The following is a 16,004-nucleotide window of genomic DNA, read 5'->3' on the forward strand; positions in this document are numbered from 1 at the left end:
TTTGGTCAATGGTTTGAAGGTTGTTCTTGTAATATATGTATGTATAGGAAGAGTAATTTGCATTAATTTATATGTGGAAGAATTAAATAGCCATAATGAAGGGGAGATGATATAGGATTTCTTGGAGATTTTATTACTTGTATGGAATGTCAGCATTGAGATTTTGAGACTGAAAAACTTTTGTTTGGCTTAATAATTAATCTTTTTTTGTTTTTGCAATTCAATAGTATGCATATCAATGTCGAGTGTATATATAAATTAGAAATTTGCTGTCTTGGAGGAGTTATACAGGCACCAGCATGATTTTGGATATTTATACTAGAAGATATGCACGTGTGTTGCACGTGTAGAATATACAAGGATTATATGAAGAGAACAATTTTCATCATATTCTCACTGTCTTTATTTTTCAACAATTAATCCAATCTACGATATCTCGATAAAGTTCAGATTTTATTTTCGCCGAGTTCTTGAAAAATAATATAATTTAGTTGTTTTAAGATTGATATACATATAATTATATTTTTTTAATATTTTGTCTCAATATAATAATTTTTATTAATGTGATCCATAAATCGGAATCATATTCTTACTATCACGTTGACACCTATTTTAAACTCACAACCTTAAAATTGTAAAAATAATATAGTCAGACTATGATTATTCAAAGTAATAAGACAAAAAACAAATATATCAATTAAATTTTTTTACAACAACAATAATTTTTAAATTTCTCGTGGCATATTTTGAAATTATAAAATTCTATACGTAAATCACATTCTCGAAAAATTAGTACACATATTCATCGATGAAAATTTGACATGACATAAAGCATGAAGATAATTGTAATCACGATTTCGATAGCCATAGCACTGATTTGGAGAACATAAGTACGATCATTTAAAATTATCTTATATTACAATTTTTTCTCTCATAAACGTTGAACCACTGTTAAAAAATTAATAATTGAATCTTCATTTGATTATCTTACATATAAATTAATTTATATATGAAGCACAAAAAAGAGAAAAAAAATTAAAATTTTGATTTAGCAAAAAAATTTCTATGTGAAAAATATTTTTGGTGCAACATAGTTATTTTTTGTTTTCGTTATAAAAACCAGATATGGCATAGTTCAAAATGCATCAGCAAGTCACTGACTTTGATATATAGGTGTTAACCTTTAATGTGACTAGAAAAAACTATAAATCCAAACGGAAAAAGTTGAAAACAAATTGAACCAAAATGATACGAAAATCATTGTTTTATTCGCATATAAATATTTAAAAAGAAGTTTATATTGTTCGGGGTAGGGATATATTTGTCAAAACTAAACCAAAAAAAATAAAATTTAATTAGATAATAAATAATTTCATTTTATTTTTGTAATATTATATATTTTATATGAAAATAATTAGCCTTTACATTTCTTTTTTGTTTTTGAGAATTATTAGCCTTTATATTTCTAAGTTTTACTGTAACTAATATATATATATATATATCGCAAAACGATATAAAAACATAATTCCACCATCAGAGTAATAAAAAATTATTATTTCTCAACATATGCTCATTTCTTTAACTTTGAAAAAAATTAAACAGACATATATAAGTTTACTTTTCCCTCAAGTTTAGTATTCATACTCACGTATTTTATCATCAAATTAATATTTCTTACTTTTCTTTTGCAAAACGGGGTACAATGATTCATGGATTGATTTTCTCAAATGTCAAAGAATATTTCGGCAAGTTACTGGAAACCAAGTATACGATATACAACCCTCTTATCAAATGCATAGACTCCAGATATTCAAATGTCAACCTCAAATTTGAGATGAATTTACGGAAGAGTACCATGGTTGCAGAGCTACGTCGGATGCTAAAGATACCACACCTAACATTTAAATTCAAGGAATACGACGAACTCGCCAATATCGTGAATGCAAAAGAAATTCTGCGTAAGTTCCCTTATCACAAATAAATAAATTTTCTAGTTGAAAATAGATGTCATATTCATCTCCATAACAACAATGAAATGTGTACAGATGTGATCGATATATTAAATAAAGTCATGCCATTAAGCAATTTCACCGGACCAGATAAAACAGAAAGTCAAAGGAGACAAATTATGCTTCTCAACATGAGGTAAATTTAAATAAAAAAAATGACACATATAAACATGCATATCTTAAAATTTGTAACATATAAATTATTTTGTTTAGAATGGAAACTATTTCTGTCACTGTGTGGGACGACTTGGCAATACACGAAGGACAATTGATGAAGCACATTGAGTATGAACATCATATTGTTGCATTTTCCAATCTGACCATGCAAATATTTTTTAGTATGTTATAAAACAAATATTCTTTCTTCATTCCCTAAATGTTTTTTTCAGCAAAAATGACTAATGTGTGGTGTAAATCGAAATAATGAAATAGATTCACAACAGTTACAAACTACGCCGACAACTGCAATGATTCTTAACCCACTATGTGACACCGCCAAAGCAATACAAACATGGTACATATTTATGAATTTCTAACTCTTTGTATTTGCGAGTTATACATTTCATTGCATAAAACTGTACGAAACTTACTTATTTGTTCACAAAAATTATTCTACTATGAAAACTTTCTTTTTAAATATATAAAATAATATTAGAAACTACATAAAAATATGGACATTTTGTTTATTATAATATATGAATGCTTAAAGACTATTATTTATACTAAATTTGTAGGTTGGATGCAGACCAAAAATAAGATAAGTTAAATGAAATTTGGGTTACGAAGGTACTCACAGACGCCAATCAAGTGACATTAGATGATGCAAAAAAAAAAAAAAAAAAACGAGCTATGTTGACGGAGGTACTGCATCTACTATTTATGAATCTTAATGGTTTTAATTACTAAAATGATACAAAACAAAAACCAGATAATTTGCCCATGCTAAATATTAAAATTTTTAACAACAAACATTCAAAGTAAATCAAGATTCGAAATGCTTCTTATTTTTACATAGAACAACTGCTATTTGATACGGAGCAACATAAAGTAAATCGAAAACAAAGCTACTCCATGGTATGAAACATGTGATCATTGTTTCCAAGCTGCTACGAAAACAAACAACAAAGCAAGTTGTGCCAATTGCATCAACTATCCAATTACTATCATTCCAAGGTAATAAAAAAATATCAATACCAACCCAAGTTTTAGAGCACACTAAAAAAAAAGAGACGATCACTACTTTATTTCTTTATGTTACATGTACATAATAACAATCATAATTGAAGATGAGACGACAAGAATAACATTATTTGAAAAAGTTGCAGCATCTTTTTTTGGATGTTCTGTTGAAGGTTTCATTCAAATTCATGACTAGGTATAAAATAAAACAAACAAATGATTTTATATCTACATAAATAGAATATTTAGATTTTCAATCTAACAATAAAAATCTGCAATGTAGAATTTACCAAATAACCTATATAAATATTTGCTAAATCAACCAAGCTCCAAGCTCCACACATTCTTGTTCAAGTTGGATAATTCAGTGGTTTGTGACAGAAGCTATTGAGATACATGACAATGATCCAACAACAAATGTCAATATCAAAAAACGGAGATATCAGAAAATTAACAAGCAAAATAAACAAAGCAATGTACCATTAAAGATAGAAAAATCAAATAAATTAAGCATCAACAGAAACATGAAGATCCACGAAGAGGAAGTTGAAATAGAGATTTGAGATGACGAACCAATTGCCGACTACAAAAAAAGAGCTAAGAAGATAAAAACCAATGGGTACAAAAAGATTTCAGGAGGTCTTCAAATCAAACACAAGAAAATGTGATGATTTCATTTGTAAGCAAATAATTAATTATTTATCTATTAAAAGTTATTCTTATTTCAAAAATAATTTCAACATATTTAAATAAGGTTATCATATACAAATTATCTATATTTGTCTACGTGCAACGCACGTGCATTTATCTAGTGATGCGATCCTGGTGAAATGAGTGAGCAGGGTCGGGTGCTCCACCGGATCTGCTATCAAAATGATGAAGGAAATAAGAGCAATGTAGATATCTGAACCAGAAGCTTCTTCCCCGGGCGGAGAGGATTTCCCGCAGTCAAGAAGGTAACCACGTGAATGGGCGCCGGAGGGGTGTCCGGCGTGGCCACTCTGATGCTTAAGTCAGTGAATGATTCAAGCCAAGAACCAATGTAACCAAGTGATGGTTGTGATATTGGTGTGAATGAATGAATGTAAATGGAAAAATAGAACCTGATATTTATAGTAGGAGAAGTAATGATGACCTCGTTCTCCGTGCTACCTACTAATTATAGTAGGACGGCTGAGCACACACTATATTCTGTCATGTCAAATCATATACTAGTCAAATCCTGTCTGTCTGATTCCGTCAACCACTTGGATCGATGTCAGAGATGAGACAGTCGCCCACATCCTATTCTGCTAGTTATACTCGAGTGCGGTGCTCATATCGAGATGGCCCAGGTAGAAAGTTCCCGGGAGTTTGAACGAGAGCCCGGGCGTCCGGTGGCCCGGGGAGGAGACGTCCCAGGCATTCACCCGCCGGCTCCTGATGAACCCTTCCTGCCGACATGACATAATATAGGGTGTGCTCAGCCGTCCTACTATAATTAGTAGGTAGCACGGAGAACGAGGTCATCATTACTTCTCCTACAAAAAATAATGGGTTCTATCTTTACATTTACATTCATTCATTCACACCAATATCACAACCATCACTTGGTTACATTGGTTCTTGGCTTGAATCATTCACTGACTTAAGCATCGGAGTGGCCACGCCGGACACCTCTCCGGCGCCCATTCACGTGGTTACCTTCTTGAGTGCAGGAAATCCTCTCCGCCCGGGGAAGAAGCTTCTGGTTCAGATAACTACATTGATCTTCTTTCCTTCATCATTTTGATAGCAGATCCGGTGGAGCACCCGACCCTGCTCACTCATTTCACCAGGATCGCATCATCTAGTTAGACATAAATATCCAAATTAGCATACCAAAATCAAAATCGAAAATTTAGTGGACCAAAACAAACAGAGTCAGTCAGTCTCATGTGAGACCGTGTCACGGATCCTAATAAGTGAGACGGGTCAACCCTACCCATATTCACAATAAAAAGTAATAGTCTTAGCATAAAAAATAATATTTTTTCATGGATGAGCCAAATAAGAGATCCGTATCACAAATATGACCCGTGAGACCGTCTCACATAAGTTTTTGCCAAACAAAAAATAGACAAGTTAATGAAAGGAAAAATATATTTTCCTTAAATTGAATATAGCGAATACGGGAAGAGGTGAAAAAAAAATATATTGTTCAAGGTTGTTACATTTACATTAAACACCGATTGATAATTAATTAATTTAATATTAATATTATTTATTAATTAATATTAATATCCATAGTCATTTCAATCATTATCCACGCCGATTTCGATCAATCAAACAAATACATATAGAATTTTTCAAGGTGTAATTAATAATAATAATTATTATGAATAATTAATCTAATTAAAACGTTATTAGGGATAATAACTAAATAATTCAACTAATTAACTTTTATCTTACATCAATCAAATTATTAAATTTAAATTACAATATCACTCTTAATAAACAATATTATTAATTTTTTTTTAATTATTAAAAAAACAAAATAATAATTTATTATATTATCTTAAATTTAATCCATCAAACCAAACAAACTATTATTTATCAATCAAATTTAACATTATATAAACTATAATTTATTTATTTATTTTATGATTAATAGTATTATTTATCTTTAACATTATATTAACTATAATTTATTTATTTATTTTATGATTAATATTATTATTTATCTTTATATGATAATCTTATCCTTTTAACATTAAAAGATATCTAAAAATAAATGTAAGACGTAACCGATCCAAAAATTCAACCATCTTTGAAAGGAGTAATAATAGATTTTATTTCATCTTTTAATGATATTGGATTTGATAAGATTGTTATAAAATCTCAATAAATCCAATAAAAGAAGAAATAAAATCTATTATTTTATAAGATTGTTTGATAAGATTGTTTGATATCCAATATATTACTCCTTTGAATATATATTTTATATATATATATATATATATATATATATGTGAGAAAGGAAATATCTGACCAAAATTTCAACATATCAAAATTCTAAATTGAAACAAGTTTTTCGACGATGCCGATGAGTTCGCTTGTGAGGACATGGAAGAACTCGGAGGGGTCTTTGGGTCGATCGGCAGCTCTTCAATCTGCTCTCGCGAAAGAGAGGAGAGAATTCAGGGAACAACATCAAAGAAAGATGTTGGATTCCATTCCAAAGGATCTGAACAGGCAATGGGAAGATCCGATGCCCGAAACGGGTGACAGACTTCTTGCTCAGGAACTGAAGGGAGTCGGGTTGTCCGCATATGACATGCCGGAGTGGAGGAAGGATGACTATGGTAAAGCTCCGACTTTTGGGAAAAGATCCAAGCTCTCTCTTCAGGAGCAGAGGCAGAGTTTGCCAATCTACAATTTGAAAAGTGAATTGGTTCAGGCTGTCCATGATAATCAGGTTTTGGTTGTGATTGGCGAGACAGGATCTGGGAAGTCCACGCAGGTACCGCAGTATCTAGCCGACGCGGGGTATACTACCAACGGGAGAATATGTTGTACTCAACCTCGTAGGATGGCTGCAATCTCGGTAGCCAAGCGAGTCGCCGAGGAGTTTGGTTGCCGCATAGGGGAAGAAGTTGGATACGCTATTCGTTTCGAAGATTGCACAGGTCCGGAGACCTTAATCAAATACATGACTGATGGTATGCTTCTGAGGGAGATTCTGAATGATGCAGATTTGTCTCAATACTCAGTGATTATTCTTGATGAAGCTCACGAGAGGACGATTCACACGGATGTCCTTTTTGGATTATTGAAGCAACTTCTGAGACGGAGAACGGACCTTCGCCTGATCGTCACCTCTGCAACTTTGGATGCAGACAAGTTCTCGGGATATTTCTTCGATTGTAACATCTTCACTATCCCTGGAAGAAATTTTCCGGTAGAAATTCTTTACACCAAGCAGCAAGAAAGTGACTACCTGGAGGCATCCTTGATAACAGTGATGCAAATTCACTTGAGTGAACCTGAAGGTGATATACTTCTGTTTTTGACTGGCCAAGAAGAGATTGATCATGCCTGTCAGTGTCTCTATGAAAGGATGAAGAGTTTAGGAAAAAAAGTTCCCGAGCTGATTATTTTGCCAGTATATGGCGTCCTACCTAGCGAAATGCAGTCCAGGATATTTGAACCCACTCCTCCAGGTAAGAGAAAGGTGGTCGTCGCCACCAATATAGCTGAAGCATCTTTGACTGTTGATGGCATAGTTTATGTCATTGATCCTGGCTTTGCAAAGCAAAATGTCTACAATCCTCAACAGGGGCTTGATTCACTGGTGATAACTCCGATATCACAAGCATCCGCGAAGCAAAGAGCAGGGAGAGCGGGACGGACTGGACCAGGAAAGTGCTATCGGCTCTACACACAGAGTGCATTCCACAGTGAGATGTCCCCCGTTTCGATTCCGGAGATCCAGAGGATTAACCTCGGGATGACTACTCTTACAATGAAGGCCATGGGCATTAATGATCTGCTATCCTTTGATTTCATGGACCCCCCATCACCTCAGGCCCTCATTTATGCCTTGAAACAGCTATATAGATTGGGTGCTCTGGAAGAAGAGGGACTGCTTACAAAGTTGGGAAGGAGAATGGCCGAGTTTCCTCTGGATCCTCCTCTTTCCAAGATGCTTCTTGCCAGCGTGGATCTTGGTTGCAGTGATGAAGTTCTGACCATTATTTCGATGATTCAGACGGGGAACATCTTCTACCGTCCTATGGAAAAACAATCCCAGGCAGACCAGAAAAGGGCCAAATTTTTCCAGCCTGAAGGAGATCATCTGACGTTACTCGCGGTGTATGAGGCCTGGAAAGAAAAGAATTTTTCTGGTCCCTGGTGCTTTGAAAATTTTGTTCAGTCTCGATCACTGAGGAGAGCACAGGACGTGAGAAAACAGCTTCTGTCCATCATGGATAAGCTCAAACTGGATGTTGTTAGTGCTGGAAAGAACTTCACAAAGATCCGGAAAGCCATAGCTGCAGGTTTCTTCTTCCATGCTGCTCGGAAAGATCCACAGGAAGGTTACCGGACATTGGTCGACAACCAGCCGGTTTACCTTCATCCGAGCAGCGCTGTTTTTCAAAGGCAGCCCGACTGGGTCATATATCATGAGATGGTGATGACCACAAAGGTGTACATCCACGATGTTACTGCAATAAGTCCAGAGTGGCTGGTGGAACTAGCACCAAAAATGTTCAAGGTGCCAAATTCTATGAAAATGAGCAAGCGGAAGAGACAAGAGCGAATCGAACCACTCTACGACAGACACCATGAACCTAACTCTTGGCGTTTAAGCAAAAGGCGTGCTTAGTTGTTCAAGTATGTTACCTTTTCTTTTTCCTTGTATCAAGCATGGAAGTACTGTTTCATCATTGTAGTTCCAGTGTCAACAATTAAAGGAGGATAGTCAAAGGAAAATTAAAAGCTATCGAGTCAAGATACGGCAGTTGGTTGGTTGAGAGGAGGATGGAATTTAGTCCAAGGCTTTCTGGTGATCAAGAGCGATGAGAGGGGATTCCCTCTTATCTGATCGAGATATATAATATCAAGCTGACTTAAATCAGGGGGACGAAGCATTGAAATATCAACAACTACATCTCCTCACAACGGAGACCAGGGAGTGTTCTTTTGGAAGTCATAAGAAAAGAACAAGTGTGTGTTGTAGGGGTTTTTGGCAGTGACATCTTGCTATAATATTCTTTGTACTCCGTGTCTATCAATTCTAATGAGATCGCCTCCCGTGGACGTAGATCATTTTGATCGAACCACGTAAACCTTGTGTTCTTTACATTTCTGTTTTTAAGTTCATATCGCTGTTGATTCTTGATTCTCTTTTGTGACTGCAAACAAGAAATTCATATTTTGTGGTTCTTGTGGACATCATCTTGATCATTGGGTATCTTGTAATTTCTTAGTTATCATCATATCGCCTGTTATGTTTGAGTATTGCTAACCCGGTGAAGTCTAAAACTAGATGCTTTGTACAATTACGAGTTTTTTTTGGATGAATTAATTCGAAGGGGTTTTCCATCACTTGAGTATTTCAGGTTAAAGCTTTAGTTTTCAGAAATAAATCTTTCAGTGAGGTTCTGATTCTTGCTGGGCTTTATTTTCTTTTATGAATGGATATGTTTATAGATTTTTGGCCTATTATGTTTGGCGGAACATGAATAAAAGCTTCTGTAAATTTCTTGATTGTGTTTGTATATAGCTAATAATGAATGATATTTAAAGCTTCTTTTTTCTCTTCAAGTGTTGTATATTTTTGTCTTTAATTAATTAATTTTCCTTTTGATTTGAAAAGGTAGTTGCCTTATTACTCCAAAAAAATATTGAGAAATACTAAAGTTCCACTGATACAGAAACCAGATGAGTTTGTCATGTGATTTTACTTGCAAAATTTCCTCAGACAACTTTCTTTCCTTCATTACAAATCAAACGCTTTAACTCATTTTTTCTACTATTTTCTTAGACATCAAAGGTAGCTAAAGTAAAAAAAACATTGTTTTATGAAATAAGAGACTCGTTTTATTGATACCAGTTCATGAATTTGAATTACATTAGCAAAGGTCAATTCATTCAAATTTCACAACCCATGTATTTTGAATAGAAGCATAATATGAAATCACAAGAAAGTGTTAAAGTTTTTTTTTTCCTCCTATCGACTTTTCCTTTTTTACTTCATTCAATGGAATATATCTATAGAAATATATATTGATTGTTATATTTTCTAGGAGAATTCATACAAACAGGTAGTTAGTTAACAACTGCCAAAAAAACTATTTTTAGACAATTCAAACATAAAATTGTTCCTACAATGTCATTAGAAAAACATGTATAAAAGATGTACTAATGGTAGAATATTTTTCAAGTCGATTGCTTCTAGTTCTGCAGCTAGTAAGTTTAAATTGGTAAAAAAAATAAAAATACACACTCATGTATTCTCTTATACCCCATTTGTCAAGTGAGCAATGCAAGATTTTGCTAGAGACAGCGCGCTTTCGTAAGCATATTAGCTCGTTGATCTTCGGACCTTACAAAGGGAAACTGAATCACTCCTTCAAGCTTTTGTTTAATCAAGCATCTGTCTATCTTAATGTGCTTCGTTCGGTCATGCTGAATAGAGGATTATGAGATATTTCAATGGCGGCCTTGTGGTCCAAAAATAAATTCGCAAAACCAATCTCTGAGACCGGTCTTCTGAGCCATATAAGTCCACAAAGTCCCTCAGCCATTCCTGGAAACTCAGCTTCAGCACTTATTGACAGTGCTACTATTTTCTGTGTCTTACTTCTCCATGTCACTAAGTTACCCCCAACAAAGGTAAAGCATCCCGCTGTGGATTTTCTATCAGATAAATTGCATTGTATATCCTTCAATATCTAAATGTCCATTCTTAGAGAACAATGGGAGAGTCTAGTTAGGAATGGTGGGCGTGGAACGTGGAAATTCATCGAACTCCGAAGTGCAGAAACTTAAAACAATCAATCAAATATCTCACAATTGGTTCTTGGAGCAAAGGTAAAAAGACTTAAATTTCCAGCACTTATCGAGGCAAGTTAATTCATTTTTCTTCTGTTGATATTCGACTATCTCTCTGTCGCTTTATATTTTTGCAATTATTTTTCTTTTGTATGTCCTTTTTCTTGCAAGTCTTTTCTTTTCTAACCCTCTTAAATTCCCTCTCATAATGAAGGTATTTACTAACTTTCTAGTCAATCCATTTCTTCTCTGGTTTGGTATTTTTGTTCATGGATGCGATGTATTTTGTCCGGAATAGTATAATGACGAGGATGCTGCTTATTTAATGATCAACGCTTAGGGGAATGATGGAATGAACATATGGTCTACATGAAAGAAATACTATGATTTGTTTTTGTGTTATGTTAGACAAAAAAAGTTATTTTATTTTTGCATGGAAGCACATACAAGTAAAGTGAGTAAGAAAAAGAATATCAGAGTTGCGTGGTATAGCATTGTGGCCATTGGTATGTGCATTGTTGCTGCCATATTCCAATTGTGGTATCTGAGGCGCTACTTCCAGAGGAAGAAAAACTTATTTAGAGACAACATAATTATTAATTAGTCATTTTCCTCCTTGTAGAGTGTACTCTCAATCACTTGACAATTTTGAAGAACATCTTTTTGGTCTACGAGATTTACTTGTGCATCTCAAATGGTAAAAAAAAATGTAGATTTAAAAATAATTTATCGAGAACAAAGAATTGGTATTTTCACTAGCAAAACATGTTTGATGGTTTCGGTAACATAGTATATTTGAAATAAGATTTGATGTTTAAATAATTTGGTTTTGTTGATCCAGTACGCACACAATTTAATTTATAACCATAAGCTCCTAAGTGCAACCAAACTTGAACTATTTATGAAATAAATACAACGGCTATCTTTTTTTTTTTTTTTTTTTTTTTGTAGCGACAATCCCTACTACGACAGATGCGTGTCTCCAAGGCAAAGCGACAATCCCTACTACGACAGATGCGTGTCTATGAGATTTTCAAATTTAGAAAACAATTTAAACTAGCTTCAGTAAAACTGAATGAATACAACTCAAACAAAATGAATAAATCATGTGCAAAAATCCAACAACAGTGCCGGGTTCTTCAACTTTTTTTTTATTTGCTATTTTTTCGTTCTATTTATGGTTCGACATGATCAAAGTGTTCACATTTTGAAACCAAATATATGATGTACTTACTAAGATATCAATTTAACATTTCAGGTGTCACATCAGCATTTTCGGTGTTACGTCAATAATCTATATCTATATCCAATACTATTATTATATCTACATAAATATACAGATTGAATTGTGATTTTACTCTATTGTTCTCGTTAATTGTCCTCATTAAATTGTACACAGGCGACACTTTCTCGTGGACCAATTACACTTTGTCTCCTCTGTATCTCTACTTTTCTCTTCGTTTGTGGGCACATGAAGCACAATCTTTTGTTGCCTCGACGGATTATCAAACAACATGGCACAATATTATACATGACCACATAATAATATCAGGAAACAAAAAAAAATTGAAATTCACTCATACAAAAATCAATATGTTTCGTTGTGATTATGAAATTAATAATCATTATATAACGAAATACACACACTATTAAAATGGGTCGGTTACCTTCATGATTTGTGAGTTATTCTTGTCTTCCAGAGAAAAAGCCTGCATCATTTTGGTCAATGGTTTGAAGGTTGTTCTTGTAATATATGTATGTATAGGAAGAGTAATTTGCATTAATTTATATATGGAAGAATTAAATAGCCATAATGAAGGGGGGATGATATAGGATTTCTTGGAGATTTTATTACTTGTATGGAATGTCAGCATTGAGATTTTGAGACTGAAAAACTTTTGTTTGGCTTAATAATTAATCTTTTTTTGTTTTTGCAATTCAATAGTATGCATATCAATGTCGAGTGTATATATAAATTAGAAATTTGCTGTCTTGGAGGAGTTATACAGGCACCAGCATGATTTTGGATATTTATACTAGAAGATATGCACGTGTGTTGCACGTGTAGAATATACAAGGATTATATGAAGAGAACAATTTTCATCATATTCTCACTGTCTTTATTTTTCAACAATTAATCCAATCTACGATATCTCGATAAAGTTCAGATTTTATTTTCGCCGAGTTCTTGAAAAATAATATAATTTAGTTGTTTTAAGATTGATATACATATAATTATATTTTTTTAATATTTTGTCTCAATATAATAATTTTTATTAATGTGATCCATAAATCGGAATCATATTCTTACTATCACGTTGACACCTATTTTAAACTCACAACCTTAAAATTGTAAAAATAATATAGTCAGACTATGATTATTCAAAGTAATAAGACAAAAAACAAATATATCAATTAAATTTTTTTACAACAACAATAATTTTTAAATTTCTCGTGGCATATTTTGAAATTATAAAATTCTATACGTAAATCACATTCTCGAAAAATTAGTACACATATTCATCGATGAAAATTTGACATGACATAAAGCATGAAGATAATTGTAATCACGATTTCGATAGCCATAGCACTGATTTGGAGAACATAAGTACGATCATTTAAAATTATCTTATATTACAATTTTTTCTCTCATAAACGTTGAACCACTGTTAAAAAATTAATAATTGAATCTTCATTTAATTATCTTACATATAAATTAATTTATATATGAAGCACAAAAAAGAGAAAAAAAATTAAAATTTTGATTTAGCAAAAAAATTTCTCTGTGAAAAATATTTTTGGTGCAACATAGTTATTTTTTGTTTTCGTTATAAAAACCAGATATGGCATAGTTCAAAATGCATCAGCAAGTCACTGACTTTGATATATAGGTGTTAACCTTTAATGTGACTAGAAAAAACCATAAATCCAAACGGAAAAAGTTGAAAACAAATTGAACCAAAATGATACGAAAATCATTGTTTTATTCGCATATAAATATTTAAAAAGAAGTTTATATTGTTCGGGGTAGGGATATATTTGTCAAAACTAAACCAAAAAAAATAAAATTTAATTAGATAATAAATAATTTCATTTTATTTTTGTAATATTATATATTTTATATGAAAATAATTAGCCTTTACATTTCTTTTTTGTTTTTGAGAATTATTAGCCTTTATATTTCTAAGTTTTACTGTAACTAATATATATATATATATCGCAAAACGATATAAAAACATAATTCCACCATCAGAGTAATAAAAAATTATTATTTCTCAACATATGCTCATTTCTTTAACTTTGAAAAAAATTAAACAAACATATATAAGTTTACTTTTCCCTCAAGTTTAGTATTCATACTCACGTATTTTACCATCAAATTAATATTTCTTACTTTTCTTTTGCAAAACGGGGTACAATGATTCATGGATTGATTTTCTCAAATGTCAAAGAATATTTCGGCAAGTTACTGGAAACCAAGTATACGATATACAACCCTCTTATCAAATGCATAGACTCCAGATATTCAAATGTCAACCTCAAATTTGAGATGAATTTACGGAAGAGTACCATGGTTGCAGAGCTACGTCGGATGCTAAAGATGCCACACCTAACATTTAAATTCAAGGAATACGACGAACTCGCCAATATCGCGAATGCAAAAGAAATTCTGCGTAAGTTCCCTTATCACAAATAAATAAATTTTCTAGTTGAAAATAGATGTCATATTCATCTGCATAACAACAATGAAATGTGTACAGATGTGATCGATATATTAAATAAAGTCATGCCATTAAGCAATTTCACCGGACCAGATAAAACAGAAAGTCAAAGGAGACAAATTATGCTTCTCAACATGAGGTAAATTTAAATAAAAAAAATGACACATATAAACATGCATATCTTAAAATTTGTAACATATAAATTATTTTGTTTAGAATGGAAACTATTTCTGTCACTGTGTGGGACGACTTGGCAATACACGAAGGACAACTGATGAAGCACATTGAGTATAAACATCATATTGTTGCATTTTCCAATCTGACCATGCAAATATTTTTTAGTATGTTATAAAACAAATATTCTTTCTTCATTCCCTAAATGTTTTTTCCAGCAAAAATGACTAATGTGTGGTGTAAATCGAAATAATGAAATAGATTCACAACAGTTACAAACTACGCCGACAACTGCAATGATTCTTAACCCACTATGTGACACCGCCAAAGCAATACAAACATGGTACATATTTATGAATTTCTAACTCTTTGTATTTGCGAGTTATACATTTCATTGCATAAAACTGTACGAAACTTACTTATTTGTTCACAAAAATTATTCTACTATGAAAACTTTCTTTTTAAATATATAAAATAATATTAGAAACTACATAAAAATATGGACATTTTGTTTATTATAATATATGAATGCTTAAAGACTATTATTTATACTAAATTTGTAGGTTGGATGCAGACCAAAAATAAGATAAGTTAAATGAAATTTGGGTTACGAAGGTACTCACAGACGCCAATCAAGTGACATTAGATGATGCAAAAAAAAAAAAAAAAAACGAGCTATGTTGACGGAGGTACTGCATTTACTATTTATGAATCTTAATGGTTTTAATTACTAAAATGATACAAAACAAAAACCAGATAATTTGCCCATGCTAAATATTAAAATTTTTAACAACAAACATTCAAAGTAAATCAAGATTCGAAATGCTTCTTATTTTTACATAAAACAACTACTATTTGATACGGAGCAACATAAAGTAAATCGAAAACAAAGCTGCTCCATGGTATGAAACATGTGATCATTGTTTCCAAGCTGCTACAAAAACAAACAACAAAGCAAGTTGTGTCAATTGCATCAACTATCCAATTACTATCTTTCCAAGGTAATAAAAAAATATCAATACCAACCCAAGTTTTAGAGCACACTAAAAAAAAAGAGACGATCACTACTTTATTTCTTTATGTTACATGTACATAATAACAATCATAATTGAAGATGAGACGACAAGAATAACATTATTTGGAAAAGTTGCAGCATCTTTTTTTGGATGTTCTGTTGAAGGTTTCATTCAAATTCATGACTAGGTATAAAATAAAACAAACAAATGATTTTATATCTAAATAAATAGAATATTTAGATTTTCAATCTAACAATAAAAATCTGCAATGTAGAATTTACCAAATAACCTATATAAATATTTGCTAAATCAACCAAGCTCCAAGCTCCACACATTCTTGTTCAAGTTGGATAATTCAGTGGTTTGTGACAGAAGCTATTGAGATA

At 32.3% G+C, this 16,004-nt stretch overlaps 1 protein-coding gene across 1 annotated transcript; it reads left to right on the top strand.

Moving 5' to 3' along the window:
- Positions 1 to 6,217: 6,217 nt before the first annotated feature.
- LOC142525662 (putative pre-mRNA-splicing factor ATP-dependent RNA helicase DEAH5) lies at positions 6,218 to 9,123 on the top strand. The gene has a single exon (XM_075630008.1). It carries the CDS (start codon positions 6,247 to 6,249, stop codon positions 8,533 to 8,535), a length of 2,289 nt encoding a protein of 762 aa, XP_075486123.1. The 5' UTR covers positions 6,218 to 6,246; the 3' UTR covers positions 8,536 to 9,123.
- Positions 9,124 to 16,004: the final 6,881 nt, after the last annotated feature.

Source organism: Primulina tabacum, chromosome 14 (assembly GCF_025594145.1).
Source record: "Primulina tabacum isolate GXHZ01 chromosome 14, ASM2559414v2, whole genome shotgun sequence".
In the NCBI taxonomy this organism is placed as follows: Eukaryota; Viridiplantae; Streptophyta; class Magnoliopsida; order Lamiales; family Gesneriaceae; genus Primulina; species Primulina tabacum.